A 19250-nucleotide genomic window follows, 5' to 3' on the forward strand; every position below is an offset into this window, starting at 1 on the left:
CTGCCAGAATATCAGTAGCCACTTTATCAGGTACAACTGCTCATTAATGCAAGTATCTAATCAATCATGAGGCCGCAACTCAGTGCATAAAAACATGCAGACATGGTCAAGAGGTCCAGATGTTCTTCAGACCAAATATCAGAATGGGGAAGAATGTAAGGGACTTTGACCATGGAATGATTGTTGGTGCCAGAAGGGGTGGTCTGAGTATCTCAGAAACTGCTGATCTCCTGGGATGTTCATACATGACCGTCTCTAGAGTTTACAGAGAATGGTGCGAAAAACTAACAGGAAAGCACTATCCAATGAGTTGCAGTTCCGTGCGGGAAAGCGCCTTGATAATGAGAGAGTCGGAGGAGAATAGCCAGACAGGTTCAATCTGACAGGAAGGTGACAGTAACTCAGATAAAACAACAGTGTGCAGAAGAGCATCTCTGAATGCACAGCACGTCAGACCTTGCAGTGGATGGGCCACAACAGCAGTAGACTACACCAGGTTCCATTACTGTACCAAATAAAGATACAGTATGGAATTAGTTTTCTTTAATAAATTTAAGAATATCTACAGAAGAGAAAGAGAAAGGTTGCATGCTACAATATTTTCACTTTATATATCATGGAAGAGTTTTCACAGTGATAGCGTGTCAATTCTACAGTGGAGAAAGAGACTAAGGAAAATGGCTATTGAATATGTTTAAACAGGGCTGGATACTCAGCCAGATCTATCGTGGGTACCAGCCTCCCCAGCATCCAGAATGTCTTCAAAAGGTGATACCTCAAAGAGTTGACATCCACCATCCAAGACACGGTCTCTTCTCTTTACTGCCATCAGGGAGGAGGTACAGGAGCCTGAAGACACACACTCAGCATTTTAGGAACAGTTTCTTCCCTTCTGCCACTAGATTTCTGAATGGTCTATGAACCCATGAACACTTCTACATTATTTTTGCACTATTTATTTTATATATATTTCTTATAGTAATGTAAAGTATATTTATGTATCACACTGTACTGCTGCCACAAAACAAATTTTATGATACATGTCAGTAATAATAAATCTGATTCTAATTATAATTGCCATGGATAGAAATATTATTTTAAATGACTCAGCAAATATAAAGTATCTTAATAATGGATACACTACATATAAAATATGAACTTTAGTAATAGTTTCTATTTGATCAATGGGATATTTAGGAATAATGTTGCTGAATGAATTTGTAAAACTATACAGTTGGTCTTATATTAAAATAATTAGGGAGTTGATGTACAATTTGCACACAATATTTAGAATCCTCTATTCCCGCTATTTTATCTTGTTGGTTCAATTTGGTAGTTTTTCTGGATATAAACTAAACTTGGATAAGAGTGAATTATTCCCTTTAAATGCGCAAACTTTATTGAATGACAGGATACCATTTAAAGTTGTTACTGATAACTTTATTTATTTAGGTATAAAAATTACCAAGAAATATAAAGATTTATTCAGATTGAATTTTTTACCTATGCTTCATCAAATTCAACAACTTACTACAAGATGGTCTCCTTTATCCTCATCATTAGTTGGTCAGATTAATGCTATTAAAATTATGATTTTACTGAAATTTTTATATTTCAAGCCTTACCAATTTTTATTCCTAAATCTTTTTTTGATAACATTGATTCAAAAATTTCCTCATTTGTGTGGCAAAATAAAAACCCCAGGTTAAGTAAAAGGCAGTTACAAAAATCTAAAAAAGATGGTGGTTTAGCTTTACCTAACTTTAGATTTTACTATTGGGCGAATAATATTCGAAACTTAATATATTGGAAGTTAGATTTGGATTCACCATTGTGCCCACAGTGGGTAAATTTAGAATGCAATGAGGCACAGGGATATTCTCTATTCTCCGTTCTTGGTTCTTCTCTTCCTGCTGATTTAGTTAAATTCAATAAACAGATATCCAACCCTATTGTCAAACACACATTACGAATTTGGTTTCAATTTCGTAAGTTTTTTACTCTGAAAAACTTTGTTCTTGATAGCCCTATCTTACTTAACTTCTTTTTTAAACCTTCTTTGACAGATCAAGCTTTTAGCATATGGAAAAGGAAAGGTATAAGATGTTTTCGAGATCTTTTTTTTGAAGGTAGTTTGATGTCTTTCCACCAACTTTCCAACAAATTTAAGTTACCTAAATCTAATTTTTTTTAGATATTTACAAATCAGAAATTTTTTACATAAAGTTCTACCATCCTTCCCCAATTCAACTTTGATAGATTTTTCAGATATGATTTTTACCTTGAATCCTTGTCAGAAGGGATTAGTGGCTCTTATTTATAATATGATTATGAAGATACAACCAGAAATATCAGGTAGAATTAAACAAGAATGGGAAAAAGAACTTCAATATAATATATCAACAGAAAAATGGGAAAAAATTTTACAAATGGTTAATTCTTCTTCTATATGTGCTAAACATGCTTTAAAACAACTTAAGGTTGTACATAGAGCCCATATGTCTAAAAGCTTGCTCGATTCTATTCTCATATTAACCCTCAATGTGACAGATGTCATTTAGATGTGGCCTCATTGACCCACATGTTTTGGTCATGTCCCACTTTACATAACTATTGGAAGGATATATTTGCTATCATTTCCTCAATTTGGAATATCGATTTACAACCTCATTTTATTACTGCAATTTTTGGTATATCAAATGAGGATGGTAATCGGTTTTCCCCTTCAATTAGACGAATGATCGCCTTTGTAACATTAATGGCCAGAAGGTCTATATTACAAAATTGGAAAGAAGTAAATCCTCCTACCATGTTTCAGTGGTTCTCTCAAACTATTTCTTATTTGAGCTTAGAAAAAATTAGAAACACTATTTTTGACTCATCAATTAATTTTGAAGAAACTTGGGGACCGTTCATTCGACACTTTCATATGAATTAATTTGGCCTCTTCCAGACCTTTTCTCTTTTTATTCTTGTTCTGGCATGGAGTTCCGGAGTTTTTGACACTATCATATACATATAAACTGTTATTACTGCCCATGTTAGTTTAGTTTAGGTTTAATTTTTTTTCAATATATTTTTTTTCTTGTACTTTTTCAAATTTTTTTTTCTTTTGATGATTATTCTCACTCTTTTTCATGTATAATTAATATAGGTTTGATTGATCAATGTACTATTTTTTTGCTGATATTTTAATAAGATATTGTTATCTTATTACTAATTCAACTACAAGTCTAGTGCACTTATAACCTATTCAATATTATGTTATGTTTTTTATATATGAAATTCAATAAAAAGATTGAAAAAGAAAGAAATATTTAGAATCCATAAGTATAAATATATCCAATACTTCAAGGTGATACTCATGGCCTAAAATTTCTAAGTGAATTAATTCTTTTTCCAATTTTCATCTTATCCACTGCTGTCCAATTTTCGTTACACAGCATTTAATAATGACTTCATTTAATGTTCTTTCATGAACAAGATATGAACTTACATTAACTTATAACTTAAATAGACAATTACTAATTCAAATTGAAATGAAAATTCAAAAGAAAGTTTCAACAATATTTTATTACTTCAATGTTGTAATGGCAGCAATGAAGGTTTTTTCCAACATTTTCCAGTAACAGTAATACTGATGATAGTTGTTTCTGCAGAAAAAAAACTATTTGACTAGAAACAACCATACAAAGATTCTCTGCCTCACTCTGACAAATAAGTTACCTCTAAAAAACTCAGTAGTGTTACAATCATACTCTAGTGTAATACACCAGTATCACATTAACATAAACTAGATTGATTGTTTACATTAACTGTAGAAGATCAATCTACAATCAGAGAACATGGTTTCAGTAGCCACACCAAACTGCATAGTTCTGCACTTCTCAAAGTTGTAAAGTGACAGGCACAATCAATTAGAAAAAGGATTTAGCAAGTAAAAATGTACAGTCTTTGTACAGAAAAGTTACACGTAATTCAATTTGAAAGTTCAGAATTCCAAAGGGTAATACAAAAATTTTCACTTCCAGGCCATGACTATCCATATCAATGATTTGCAACCTAGAAGCAGTCTTTATGACAAATTGATGGAAGTTATGAGTTTGAGTGAATGGGAAAAACAAATGATAGTAATAAGGCAAGGCTAGAAGGAAAGTATACAGGAGATGAGAAGAAGAGGGAATGTGTAAATTGGGAAGACCAAGTGGATTAAAGCAGGTGGAATGGATACTTCATAAAGATGATAAAATTTGATGTGTAAAATAGAAATCAGCTACATTTGTAAACTTTTGTGAAGTGGTAAAAAAGATTACAAGAACAGGAACTTACAAAATTTTCAAGGATACTTTCTTAGTACCTTAGTTGTGTTCTTTGTGCCATGCCATCATTGGAATCCAGTAAAATATATGGCAAGCTAAAAGCTGTGGGTTGGTCTGGATTTAAGGATTTTCTGACCCATAGCTAGAAAAATATCACAACACATGTTATTTAAATTGCTGTCTTCTACTGCACAGGAAGCTAATGAAGATCAGTTTGGACTGGTATTGCTCAGGGTCATAAAACAAGTACAAATGTATTAAATTTGTTTAAATATCATTATTTTTGTCATAGAAGATACTCTTCATAAGGTTTATATAATGCAATAGTCATGGATAGGAATAGTATTTTAAATGTTTCAGCAACCATGAAGTATCTTAATTATAAACACTACACAGTAAATAGGAATTACTTCAGTAATAGTTTCTTTCTGATCAATGGGATAGTTGGAATCCTTATGGAATAATAAACAAATTTGTAAAAAAATATAAATAGATGTTCTGAAGTTCTGTGGACTATCAAACTTAAACAGATGAATTAATTTGTGTGTTGATGTATAAATTTAGAATCTATGTGACATAGTACCAACCAGAGGTGATCACCAACTATTATATCAAACCAGTCAATGAACCACTGAAACAGCACTAAAACAATTTGCAAGACATTTTTACCAGATTAAAAGTTCATTAAACAATCAAGATTTAATGAATTTCATAGACCTAATTCCACTGATTAATTAAAGAAATAAAACCAGTGGTTCAAATGTCATTCCTGATTTCTCGTTTGGGCTTATTTTTAGTACATGCTTAAAAATAGTGGTTTAAATGATGAAAAATATAAAATTCAAAAACTGGTTACTAGGAGATAGCCAACAGCTGAAGTGATATGTTTTACTGGACAACAATATTCCAGGGAAATAAATGGGCAATACACAATGGAATTGTTCTGAATGCCAGAATATTATTGTGGGCTGAATAATGTACTCTACTGTAAAAGAAAATGTAAAAGTAACTTTTTTTTTCAGTGAGAAGAATTGTTCTTCTCTCTAGGATTGTCGATTGGCAGTTTTAAAATTACTATTTCTTCACTCTAGATATTCTAACCACTTCTTGAATTTTAAGTTCATCATTTAGAGAATGTTAAAGAGATGCAAATATCATTAATCAAAGTAAATTTTAAATTATTATTCAAATTTTTAAACTAATAATCAACACAATTTCAACTTGTAAGATGCATTACTCATTCATTAGTATGCAAATTATTATTTTAATGAATGCCATTCATAATGCTGCCTGCTTTCTTGAAAACCTCTCACTGTCCTATCAACCACCAACAGCTTCTCCTTAAATAATGATAATAATTATATCATTGAATGAACTCTTAGAACTTCCTTCAGCATTACAATTGGGAATTATTAACACCATTTGTTTTCTTCCATATACTGTATACTGTAATATGGATTTAGTGATAAAGTTTATGAGAAGTTGGTACAGACTTTGCAAATTAAAATAAACTTTAGATAAAACCAAACTGTCAAATCAACATGTAATTGTTGGCAAAAAAGCTGCCGGAGGAACTCAGTGGTTCAGGTGGTATCTGTGGAGTCAACATTTCAAGAGAGACTATGTTTCAGGTCAATATCTTGCTTAGGGTTCTTAACTCTCCCCTTCACCTGGCTAATATTACCCTAAACAACCTTTCTTTTGATTCCCTCATATCCAATTGTCACCACAGATGAAAAGCAACTTCTTTATAAAGGAACGACCCCCAAAAAAAGAGAACCCACTATTTTGAGTTTTTGATGCTTCTTATGAAGATGGACAAACTAAAAGGAACATGTTCTGTAGAATCACTGATCCACAAAACACACACCCTTAGATAAATATTCGATCTTCCTCGTTAGCCTGCAAACTACTGTTGTTATATGTTGACTGCTGTTTCACTTTTATGTGACTTGTTTCCATTTCCACCCAATACAAGGGTCTCATGTGTAATGAATGGACAAGTGATCATTAGCAAAAAAGTGTCTATTTAATACTACAGACCGAGACACATATTCTGCTGCAACTAAATTAAAATCAATAGCAGGATGATTTAACATTTAATAGATGAATATAATGTATTCATAGTAAGAGCTTTTATGATACATCACTACCATACTTTATGAAGGCAGGTTGGAGTATTTCTGCAAAGATGAAAAATAACCAAAATACACAAAATACCGGAGGAACTTAGCAAATCAGGGAGCATCTATAGATAGGATTAACCAGAGGATATTTTGAGCTGAGACCCTTCATCAGGTCAAGAGAAATCAAAGCCAACATAAAAGCCAAAGAGAGGGCATATAAAAGAGCAAAAACTAGTGGGAAGTTAGAGGATTGGGAAGCTTTTATAAACCAACCAAAGACAACTAAAAAAAAGTAATTTAAAAAAAGGGAAAGATGGAATACAAAAGTAAGCCAGGATACCAAAAAATTCTTCAGATACATAAAGGGTAAAGGAGAGATGAGAGTGGATATCAGACCGCTGGAAAACGTTGCTGGGGAGGTAGTAATGGGGGCAATGAAATAGCGGACAAACTAAATAAGTATCTTATATCAGTCTTCACTGTGGAAGACACTAGCAGTACGGTGGAACTTCCAGGTGTCAGAGAGCATGAAGTGTGTGAAGTTACCATAACCAGAGAGAAAGCTCTTGTAAAACTGAAAAGTCTAAAGGTGGATAAGTCACCTGTACTAGATCGTGTACAACCCAGCGTTCTGAAAGAGGTGCTGAAGGCATTAGTAATGATCTTTCAAGAATCACGAGATTCTGGAATGGTTCTGGTAGACTGGAAAATTACAAATGTCCACTCCACTCTTCAAGAAGGGAGTGAGGAATAGGAAAGGAAGCTATAGGCCAGTTAGTCTGATCTCAGTGGTTGGGAAGATGTTGGAGTCGACTATTAAGGATGAGGTCTCAGGTTACTTGGAGGCACATGATTAAATAGGGCGTAGTTAGCATGGTTTCCTCAAGGGAACATCTTGTCTGACAAATCTGATGTAATTCTTTGAAGAAGTAACACGCAGGATAGACAAAGGAGAATTGGTTGATGTGTATTTGGATTTTCAGAAGTCTTATGACAAAGTGCCAAATATGAGGCTGCTCAAAAAGCTCTATTTATAGGAAGATTCTAGCATGGATATAGCAATAGCTGATTGGCAGGAGGCAAAGAGTGGGAAAAAAGGGAGCCTTTTCTGACTGGCTGCCCATGACTAGTGGTGTTCCACAAGGATCTGCTTTGGGACCGATTTCTTTTATATTATATGTCAATGATGGAATTGATGGCTTTGTTCCAAAGCTTGCAGACAATTTGAAGATAGATGGAGGGCAGGTAGTTTTGAGAAGTAGAGAGGCTATAGGATTTAGATTAGGAGAATGGGGTAAACATGGAAAGTGGAATAGAGTGTCGGGAAGTGTGTGTTTTTGCGCTTTGGTAGAAGAAGTGAAAGGGTTGACTATTTTCTAAATGGAGAGAAAATACAAAAAAAATCTGAGACGCAAAGGGACTTGTGCAGGATTCATAAAGGTTAATTTCCAGGTTGAGTCTGTGGTGAGGAAGGCAAATGCAACAGTAGCATTTATTTCAAGAAGACTAGAATATAAAAGCAAGGATATAATGCTGAGAATTTATAAAGCAATAATGAGGCCTCACTTGGGAGTACTGAGAGCAGTTTTGGGCCCCTTATCTAAGAAAGGATGTGCTGACATTGGACAGGATTCACGAAAATGATTCCAGGATTGAATGGTTTGTCATATAAAGAGAATTTGATGGCTTTGGACCTGGATTCACTAGAATTCAGAAGAATGAGGGGTGACCTCATTGAAACTTATAGAATGACGAAAGACCTTGACAGAGTGGATGTGGAGAGGATGTTTCCTATGGTCGGAGAGTCTAAGACCAGAGGACATAGCCTCAGAACGGAGGGGTGACCTTTTAGAACACAGACGAGGAGCCAGAGAGTGGAGAATCTGTGGAATTCTTTGCTACAGGCAGTTGTGGATGCCAAGTCCTTACATATATATATAAGGAAGAGGTTGATAGACTCTTGATTGATCAGGGCATGAATGGATACGGTGAGAAGGCAGGAGATTGGGGCTGAGAGGAAAATTAGATCAGCCATGATAAAATGGCAGAGCAGACTCAATGGGCCAGGTGGCCTAATTCTGCTCCTACATCTTATGGTCTTATGAAAATGCTGACTTTTTATTCCCCTCCATAGAACCTGCCTAACTTGCTGGGTTCCTCCAGAATTTTGTGCGTGTTGAGAAATAACCAATATATTTTTGAGTGACACAAATTTCAGAAGAAGTTAGTTGTCAGAAGTTGATTAGAATGGCTAAAAGTAGTTGGAATATGGCTGCTTACAAATCTTTGTTTCCTTTCCTTGATTTTCTGATAATTACACATTTCCAGCAAACACAACATCAGTTATTCTTGGGTGTGTTTTAGATCAGATTTGCCACATAGAGAAACCAAGCAAAAAAAATCTCAAAATTGGTAAAACAATCTATATTAAAAAAAATGCGAGGGGTTTCATCTTGAATCGTACAGGTAAAATTTTGCAAATTTCCTCTAGACAGTTGTGTCTATATTACTGTCACATTAGCCACTAGGAAGCAAGTCAGATATTAAAGAACAACTTTTGTAAAGGTTTCCCATGGAGACAAAGGGTAACAGGGAAGAAAAGTGATGACATAGCTCTCCATTATATGTCTCACATGGAGTGCTGGCCTGGAGGACTCTCAAGATGCAGGAGACCCCAAGATATTGTACTGAGGGTTCTTCATTGGCCTGTCCAGAAATGACTTTGAATAGAAGGCAGCTCTAATGTAACACTTGTACCACTAATAAACGAGGCTGAGAGGTGCCGAGTGCAGAACGTTACAATGACCATGTAAACCCATTAACTGCTGTCTGCATCCTGATCTCGTGATATCATCAATAGGTGCATGACTACTGGCAAATGCCACTCACGTGATGTGAGGTGACCTGAACTTCACTGGATGTGCCAGAGGTAATCTCCCAGTGGTCAGATTAACTTGTTTCTCCAGCACACCTTTACGTGTAGATGGTGCATAAAAACAACGTGTACAATTTCTAACCACTTCTGTTTAATTTAAAGAACAGTCTGATTCTATTTGGGAGAGGCAATAAAAGTCTGGCAAATTAATGGCAGAGTGGGAAGAAGAGATTTAGTTTCTGGTTAGCCTTCTTACTTAGTTTGGCTGGGAATGCAATGCTAGAGATCTAAAATATCCTAACATGAAGCGTAACCAAGTGAGATAGTGTATGATTCTAGACTTGATGACCCTACCTACCATGGGCACACGTTTGACTTTGGAGGAGTAAGCTTTAGTGTGAAGGCATGGATTTATTCAAACTCATGAACTAAATCAGTAACTCAAAGGCACTTAAATATCCTGTTGGTGCCAAATACAATAACTCCTCCTTTATTAAATCCTATTTAGAAGGGAAGAGGGAAACCTTAAAAAAAACGAGACTTTGTGGGGTGTTTTCATTCTGTGGTAAAATGCTCATTCAACAAAACTGAACAATAAGTCACACAAATAGACCACAATAAGGGCAATGAGAAAGAATGACGATGTCTCAATGAATTATAAATTTGATAAAGTCAGTTCAAAGTAAACTGATAGCACACACCTCTGATCAGCTGCCCCAGCTTTTCCAGATGCAATTCAAAACAAAAAGTGTCAATATATTAAACAATAAAAAAAATTTATATCAAACATATTGCATTTTAGTTTTCTATAAATAAGATATTTGCACAGTAATGACAGAATCCAGTTTCCCCTCAAACCTTTGACAGTTTGTAGATTTTATTTGCACTTTGGAAAGAAGATAGGTTATGGCTTTCATATAAAGCTCTCAAGCTTAATAGGCAATCCGTTGATAAAAGTAAATATATCCCAGATCTTTAGGAGGTTTCTCTGAAGTGTAGACTTTATGGTCATTGTAGATTACCCATCTGATCAGAAGAAATAAAGGAGCAATGAACCAGTGCAGAATTGCAAATACATGTGAGACGCAAACTCTGTTTCAGTATGAAATACTCAATTATCTGTCGACATTTTATTTCAGCTTTCAGAAAATCTTTGTCTCAGAAGTTACAATTAAATATACTGTCTAAATCAAGTACTCACGGTATCCTCAAAAACCCTTGAAAATCACAGTACATGATGAAAAAAAAACAAAAGCAAATAGGGTGTAAGGCTTAAATGGAGGCATGAAGCTTATAACATATTGGTTAGCTCTCAACCACATCCGATTTCAGTTATCAAACATTTGGAAGGCTTATCTAGGTGCCTGAGGACATGGGATTTCAAGTGACGTGCTTAAACTGCAGAAGTTGAGCCAAAAGCAATTACTACAGATGCGGAATCTCAAATCAAACCAGTAAATATTAAACATATCAAGTCAGACAGCTTCTATGGAGAGAAAAACAGAGTCGACTTTTCAGGATGAGAAACATTAAATCTTCCAAAGTTCAATGTAAAGTACATACAATATCTGTTGCCATATACAACTCTGAGATTCTCTGCAACAAAAGTTGACATTCAGAATGATAATCGTTAAATCTTTCAACACAGATGACTGACTTGCTGAGGACTTTCAGAATTTTCTGTTTTGTGGGGAGAATCTCTTGAAGCAAAGGAGATTTGAAGGAGTCAGGTGTACAAGATCATGACTAAGTGTGGGCAGGGTAAACAGAGAGAATCTTTTCCCTTTGGCAGATAATTCAAGGAAAACATGGGGCAAGCAAGGTAGACAGGTTTGCTCTGAGAGTTGTATGGATTAAGCAGGCCAACAGTTTTCCGTCTATGTCAAAGACAAAAACATCTGATATTTAAAGTGAAAGGAAAAGGCACAAGAAGTATTTGAGATAAATTTCATAAAAAAGACTCAAAAAGTGAGTTATAAACTGAAACAACTCAAAATGCTGGAGGAACTTAGCAAGCCAGACAGCATCTATGGAAATGAATCTCTTCTTTAGGATGAAGGGTCTCAGCCCAATATGTTGGCTGTTCATTCATTTCCATAAATGCTACCTAACTTGGTGAGCTCCTCCAGCATTTTGTGTGTTGTCACTCTGGATTTCAAGCATCTGCAGGCTTTCTCATGTTTGTAAACTGCAATACCGTTCCTGAAAAGTCTTCAAAATAAAGTCATTTAGGGATTTTGAAAAGGAATTAAACAGCACTTGATTGCAGGGCCGCGTGGGAAAAGAATGAGAGTGGAATTGATAAGATAGCCTTACAATGAGCTGTAAGGACTTAGTGGGCCAATTTTGTTCTTCTGAGATTAAATTGAATTTGCATAATTCTAGTGGAAAACAAAATAGGCCTGCTCGAATGAACTGGTCAAAATTAAATTTCTGTTACTAACTGTAATCTTAACAACATCATAAGTAAATTTTAAGAGATCCCTCCCAAACAAGTAAGTGCTTACCTTCCTTCCTTTTTGATATGGCAAACATAGTGACCAGACATTGTGGATTCTCCCATGTGGCTAATGAAAGCAAATAACTCATATCCTGCAGATAGAATCAAATCATTGATTACTAAATTCCAGTTTGTATCAAGCAGACAAAACTATACAAAACCCAGTTCCAGCTCCTGTTTGAGTTTAAAAGATTAACCAGTTCTACAGAAATCTTAATGATAATCTAGAATAAAGCCAGCTTTTCAGAGAGGTCAAAAGTTCAAAGTAAAATTTATTATCAGTGTACATACACATCACCACGTACAACCCCGAGATTCTTTTTCCTGCAGGAATATGCAGCAAATCTACAGAACAGTAACTATAAACAGAATCAATGAAAGAACAAACAGAGCATAGAAGACAACAAGCTGTACAAATGCAAATATAAATGAAGAGCAGTAAATAACAAGAACATGAAATAACAAGATGCAAAGTCCTTAAACTGAGGGCATTTGTTGTGGAAACATCTCAATAGATGAGTGTAGAATTTCTCTTTTGTTCAAGAGCATGATGGTTGTGGGGTGGTAACTGTTCGTCAACCTGGTGGAGCAAGTCCTGAGGCACCAGTACCTTCTATCTAGTGACAGCAGCGAGAAGAGTGTGGCCTGGACGACGAGGACCTGTGATGATTGATCGGCTTCCCTATGAAAGTATTTCATGTATATGTTCTCAGTGGTTGGGAGGGCTTTTCCCATGATGTACTGGGCTGAATCCACTCCCCTTTTTTAGGATTTTCTGCTCAAAGGCATTGACGTCTCCATACCAGATTGTAATGCAGCCAGTCAATACACATTCCACTACACAACTAGACAGACAGACAGACAGACATACTCGGTGGAATGAGTCTCTGGCTGAATGTACTCCTGTGCCTAACCAGTACATTATGGAGTGGATGGGAGTCATTGTCCAAGATGGCATGCAACTTGGACAGCATCCTCTTCTCAGACACCACCATCAGAGAGTCCAGTTCCACCCCCACAACATCACTGGCCTTACGAATAAGTTTGTTGATTCTGTTCGTGTCTGCTACCCTCAGCCTACTGTCCCAGCACACAACAGCAAACATGATAGCGCTGGCCACCACAGCCTCGTAGAACATCCTCAGCATCATCCGGCAGATGTTAAAGGACCTCAGTCTCCTCAGGAAATACAGATGGCTCTGACCCTTCTTGTAGACAGCCTCAGTGTTCTTTGACGTTTGTCGAAGTTTTTGATGTCATGCCGAATTTCCGCAAACTCCTAAGAAAGTTGAGGTGCTGTCGTGTTTTCTTTGTAATTACATTTATATGATACAGCCAGGTCAGGCCCTCTGAGATAGCAACTCCCAGGAATTTAAAGTTCCTCACCCTCTCCACCACTGATTCTCCAATGAGTACTGGCTCATGGACCTCTGGTTTCCTCCTCCTGAAATCTGCAATCAGTTCCTTGGTCTTACTGACATTGAGTGAGAGGTTGTTGTTATGATGCCACTCACTCTCCTGTATAGTAATTGAAACAGATTACCACACTCTTCTCGGACACCGACCGGTATGACTGAAGTCTGCTTGAAGCAGATGGGTACCACACACTGTCGGAGCGAGAGATTGAAGATAGCCGTAAACACACCGGCCAGCTGGTCAGCACGCCGTCCTGACTGGATGCTTTCCAGAGTGTACCATTGCAAAACCAGAAATCATAAACAGCTGTGTATTTCCAGTTTACCTAACAGAAGGATGCACTGTCTGTTTTTATTGCAGTGCACATATTTAACAAACAGAAAATTGTAGTTTTGTCAGAGTTATTATGTGGATGGAAAAAAACACTGGAGAATTTATTCACTGGTGAAAAGCCTTACACAAATTTCCAGGATATCCAAGAGTGTGGAAATGTGATATTTGGTAACCTTAAATTAAAATCAAGCAAGAAAATTGCAAAACTGTAAACAGATCAATAAAATTTTCATCAAAAGGTAAATAATGTTGAGGTTAAACATTCTGATAGCATGGCAAAAACCGGGATTTATTAAGGAACATTTGTCTGCTGTAATGGCTTTGATTTAATCCTGATGACATGGATTATCCTCCAAACAAATTCCACATTGAATTCAATGTGGTCCGTATCTTCCAGATGCTGCTCATTGTAACCCAAAGGATTTGCAGTAGAAATTCAAGAAATATTTTGATCCAGTTCAAGATGGCAATGCTGAAGCTGGGCGACAACTTACTGGCAGTTAACAATATTTACTTACTTTATTTTTAATACTTTTTCTGGTCAATAATCACTGCAAACAATGAAGTGGCGAGCAAAGGCTGAGTCAAGGGTCAAACTGTGTGAGGTGAGGTCGAGGCAAATTCAAGGTGAAGTCAGGGCAAGGTTGAGGCACATACAAGACAAAGTTGGGGCAAGCAGAATGGAGCGAAGTCGGAGGCAGATTCGAGGCCGAGGTCTGATTGATCTAAGTGCCAAGCTGAAGTCACGTATGGGCTGAAACCTGGTGGTGGGGTCCAGGCCCAGAGCATATTGATGTGTCAAGGCCGGGACCTAGAGTGAGGAACGAGCCAAATTTTGGACGATTTAAATGCTGGGCCAGAGGGATTGAAAAGGCAGGTTGTCGGGCTGGTTCCACGATGTTTACTCGGCTCTGCAATGAACCGAGGTAGAGGCTTCGTTCTAAATGCTATTTACTTACTTTTCTTGTTAGATGGGTTGTTTTTTTTTCCCTTCTCTGAACAGTGGCTGCTCGTTTTTTTCTAAATGAGTTATTTTGCGTTTCTTTGCTTTGTGGCTCCCCGTAAGCAGGTGAATCTCAAAGTTGCATAATATATACATACTTTGAACTTCGATCCTCTTGGAAAAGTTGAATAATTCAGCTTTCCATTCAAGTGTTACGTTTTAAAGTTTCTGTACTGGGCATTATTAAGACCCATACCACAAATCACTGCAAACAATAAAGTGCTGAGCAAAGGCTGAGTCGAGGGTCAAACCGTGCAGGTGCGAGGTGAGGTTGAGGCAAATTCAAGGCGAAGTCAGGGTAAGGTTGAAGCATATTCTAGAAAACATCTTGGAAATCATCATCAGCAATAACTTCCCACTCATGAAGGCATGACCATGATGTTCAAGATGTGGGATCTCTCCAATGAGGGGAACAAACACCCTTTCACAGAACCTGCAGCAGGGATTCCTAGAGAGCCTTCAATGGATTCTACATTGGCCACACCGGTGACCACCTATCTACAAATGGAAAAGAATATTCGATGATGGACACACTTCATGTTTCCTACTGTTTTTCAATATTTTTGCTGAAGTGGTGTAGAATGCGCACTCTGACTGCTGCAGTCTCAGTTGAGCTTTGCCATAGATCAAAAATCAGTTGCATAATAAAGGGAGCTTAAATCTTAACAGGCAAGCGCTTTGGACATCCAGAAATAGGTGCCTTAGTTAGAACTGTCAAAATAACATGACAACAGACCCTGATCGAGGCTATTATTGTTTCTTTAGCACAAGATGAAGTCAGCGCAATCTAACTCAAACGGAAGGCTCCCTGCTGAGCAAAGTAGCAGTAAATTGCCTTTTTTTTATGAAATGCAAATAAATAGCTAAAGGCATGGGGAAGTTGTTTATAACCTCAGAAACATAAACAAAAAACATTCAGTACTCAACAGCTCATGCAGCATGCGTATGAATTAACATTTCAGGTCAGCCCCTTGTTATCAGAATGATTATCCCCTATTTTCCACCCTTTGTGCTTACCCTCTTTTAAAAATGTCTTTATTTTGCTGTTCTAACAAAGGTATTATGCCCTCAAAGGCTAATTTATAACCTCCAAAATATACTGTACCTATATGTTGAGAGAAACAACTGTGAATGCTCACAGTTCAATGTGAAGGGGCATTCTGAGGGTCTCCAGAACTGGCAAAATCCTGGTGAATCTTTTCTGTGCCCTCTCTAGCTTAGTCACACTCTTCCTATGTCACCATATACAGTCATTTTCATATGGGCCTTCACGGTAAATACAAGAAACACAACAGAATTATTAAAAGGCCACAACCGACAGGACGGACAAACGACCAATATGCAAAAAAACATAAACTGTGCAAATACAAACAGAAAGGAAAAAAATAAATATTATTATAAATAACCAAGCAATAAATATCGCAAACAAGAGATGAAGAGTCCTTGAAAGTGAGTCCATAGATTGTGGGAACAATTCAGTGATGGAGCGAGTGAAGTTATCACCTCTGTTTCAAGAGCCCGATGGCTGAGGGGTAATAGCTGTTCCTGAGCCTGGTGGTAAAAGTCCTGAGACTCCCATGCCTTCTTCTTCATGGCAGCAGAGAGAAGAGAAACATCAGGTGGTCCTGATGAAGGGTCTTGGTCCAAAACATTGATGATGTGTTCTTTTCCATAAATGCTGTCTGGCCTGCTGAGTTCCTTCAGCATTTTGTGATCATCTGCAGATTTTCTCTTGTTTGAGAAGGGAACATAGCCTGGAAAGTGGAGATCCTTGATGATAGATGCTGCTTTCCTGTGACAGCGCTCTATGTAGATGTGCTCAAACGTTACAGAGGCTACAAAGGTTACTCATGATGAACTGAGCACTACTCTTTGTTGTTGGCTCTTCCATTCAAGGGCATTGGTGTTTCCATACCAGGCTGGGATGCAACCAGGCAACATACTCACCACCAGACATCCATAAAAGTTTTTCAATATTTTAGAAGTCATGTCAAATCTTTATAAACTTTTAAGAAAGGAGAGGCACTGCTGTGCCTTCTTAACAATGGCATTTACTTGCTGGATAAAAAGTGACTTGAGATCCTCTGAAATGATAACACCGAGGAAGTTAAAGTTGCTGACCTTCCGCACCTCTGATAAGGACTTCAGTTTCCTCCTCCTTGGTCTTACTGACATTGACTGAAAGGTTGTTGTTGTACCACCACTCTGCCATTTGTTTTGGCTAACAACAGTGGCGTAATCGGCAAACTTAAATATGGCACTGCAGCTAACCCTCATAGTCAGAAGTCTACAGCAAGTAGAGCAGAGGACAACCTTGTGGTGCACCTGTGCTGATGGTGAATGTGGAGGAGATGTTGTCGTCAGGGTTTGCAACTGAGGACATCAAGGATCCAGTTGCACAAGGAGGTAGTGCGGCCTAAGTCTTGAAGCTTATTGATCAGCTTTGAGGGGATGATAGTATTAAACGCCAAACTGCTGTCAATGAAGAGCATCCAGATGTGTGCGTCTTTACTGTCCAGATGCTCCAGAGTTGAGTGAAGAGCCAATGAGATGGCATAACTGTGGACCTATTGCTCCAGCAGGCAAATTGAAATGGATCCAACTTGCTTCTAAACAGGCACTGATATGTTTTATCACCAACAACTCAAAACACTTCATCACAGTGGATGCAGATACTGCTGGACAATAGTCATTTAGGCAGATTACTAACAATATTTGGCAAAACATCAATGACCTGAACTGTTAACTCTCTGGTACCTCCCTACAAATATTTCCTGACCAGTTGAACAATTACATCATTTGTCAGGTTTCCATCATCCACAGTAAAATGCTGTTGTGTTGTGCTTTAGGTAGAACATGAGATTATAAGGACTAGGAGCAGGAGAAGCACTTAGATTCTCTCAAGCCTTTTCTAACATTGGATACTGGGTAATGTCATCTCTGACCTCAAATCCATTTTCCTGCCCACTCTCCATTTCACTTGAAATTTCTAATGTCCGGAAATCTATCTCAGCCTTAAAGTTATGAACTCGGGACTGAAATCTCTGAGTCCCAAAGGTCCACAACTCCCAAAAGCAAACTTCCTTTTCTGTTCTAAGGCCTTAAGCAATGCCCTCCACATCCTCACAGCATCCACTTTGTCAACTTTCCCTTTAGAACAGGGGTCCACAACCTTTTTTATGCTGTGGAGCCTTACTGTTAATCGAGGGGCCCATGGACCCCAGATTGGGAACCCCTGCTTTAGAATATTAAGTTTCAAAGAGATTACACTCTTCCAAAGGCTGGGCAGAATAGACCTGACCTACACAAATCATTCCTCATTAGATAAGCTCAGGGACCAAACCACTGTATCTTCAGTGCACAGCCTTTTAAGATGACCTACTTCCAGGTCCGTCCTTGATTCTGGGGCCTGCTGGCTCTGTTTCCGTATCGTTGTGTGATTGTGAGTCAATCTCCGACGTCGCCTCGCTTTCATCCTCGCTGTCTGCGTGCGTGAAGATCCAGTCCAATGCTCTCTCCAAGTTGTTATTCTACAAAAGGAGCAATATTGAGATTAAGTGCAAGTTTATAATTAAATCTGAGTCCTGCTAAAAATGATCTGCACATCTTCAGGTTGAAAAGTGAACAGAACATCACTAATGAAGACATCATACCCCCAACTTGCATTGTCCATAATTAAATGAGGAACTAACTATATTAAAGCTTTTGCATTAACTATCGCAATAGCTTAGAATTCTTAATTGCTTATAATGATATGGAAGGAGGTCATTCAGCCCATCAGGCCTACACCTGATTAGCAATTCCATCAATCCATTCCCCTCTCTTTCTCCTGTAGCCCTGAATCATTTTCTTGTCACATATCCATCAACTCTCACTTTGTTCTTTGGTCATTTATCTGCATTTGCACAATCTATAGGAGCTAATTAACCTACCAGCATGTCAGAGAACTGAAACACCCAGCAGAACACAGTCCCAGAGGCAAACATGCAAACTCTACACAGATAATAGGATTGAACCCGAGTCCCTGGAGCTGTGAGACATCAGTGCCAACATGCCACCATACAATTAAAAAGAATGTGTCAGGCTATGTAGGGCAGTTCAATACGTACCTGAAATGAATGTAGACAACTCTGTTATCATTAGCTGAATCTGAGTCTCATCACAGTTTCAATCACATACAAAAATAGAAAATGAAAGAAATATTTATTTTGGTCATTGGCCTGAAATATTGGCCCAGAATTTATGGTTGTAATGAGGACAAAATAGTTAGTGTTAACCTTCTTACTCTGTAAAGCTAACAGCAACTTCTGGCACGTGGAGGTTTGTGGTTAAACACGGAAGACCTGAAGGAGTTTCTATCTAGTGAATAAGGCAGCTAACTGCAGCCTTCAAGAAGAAACCAATGACCTCACCATTTTTATAGACTATTTTCACAACCAACACCACTGAAAACATTGCACCTTGTTGTGAACGAGCATTAGGGTGTCGCTGGGTCTGTAAATGCCATTGCCTTCGTATGTTCCTGTTCTCTCAAGTCTCATGTTTCCTTCAAAAATCACATGAGTTTTATAGTAAGAATTAAACATTTCCTTCTTTGTAATGTAGCTTACGGTTCATGCTTCATCATTGTTGGCAATTCCATATAGACAGAGAGATTTAGCATAGAAACTCTCCTTTC

The 19250-nt window shown here is 37.5% G+C and overlaps 1 protein-coding gene across 3 annotated transcripts in view; it reads right to left on the reverse strand.

Moving 5' to 3' along the window:
* Window positions 1-3555: 3555 nt before the first annotated feature.
* Window positions 3556-19250, reverse strand: part of usp13 (ubiquitin specific peptidase 13) — a 99259-nt gene continuing 83564 nt past the window's right edge. For 2 of the 3 annotated variants that reach the window (XM_059945842.1, XM_059945859.1), the window contains 4 exons: window positions 17955-18102; window positions 11828-11912; window positions 10179-10346; window positions 3556-4461 (listed from right to left, as the gene is read on the reverse strand). In XM_059945842.1, coding sequence (XP_059801825.1) covers window positions 10253-10346; window positions 11828-11912; window positions 17955-18102 — 327 coding nt within the window. In that variant the 3' untranslated portion in view covers window positions 3556-4461; window positions 10179-10252. The remainder of the gene's footprint in view (window positions 4462-10178; window positions 10347-11827; window positions 11913-17954; window positions 18103-19250) is intronic. The other variant, XM_059945850.1, reaches the window with a different exon arrangement.

Source organism: Hypanus sabinus, chromosome 2 (genome assembly GCF_030144855.1).
Source record: "Hypanus sabinus isolate sHypSab1 chromosome 2, sHypSab1.hap1, whole genome shotgun sequence".
NCBI classification, from domain to species: domain Eukaryota; kingdom Metazoa; phylum Chordata; class Chondrichthyes; order Myliobatiformes; family Dasyatidae; genus Hypanus; species Hypanus sabinus.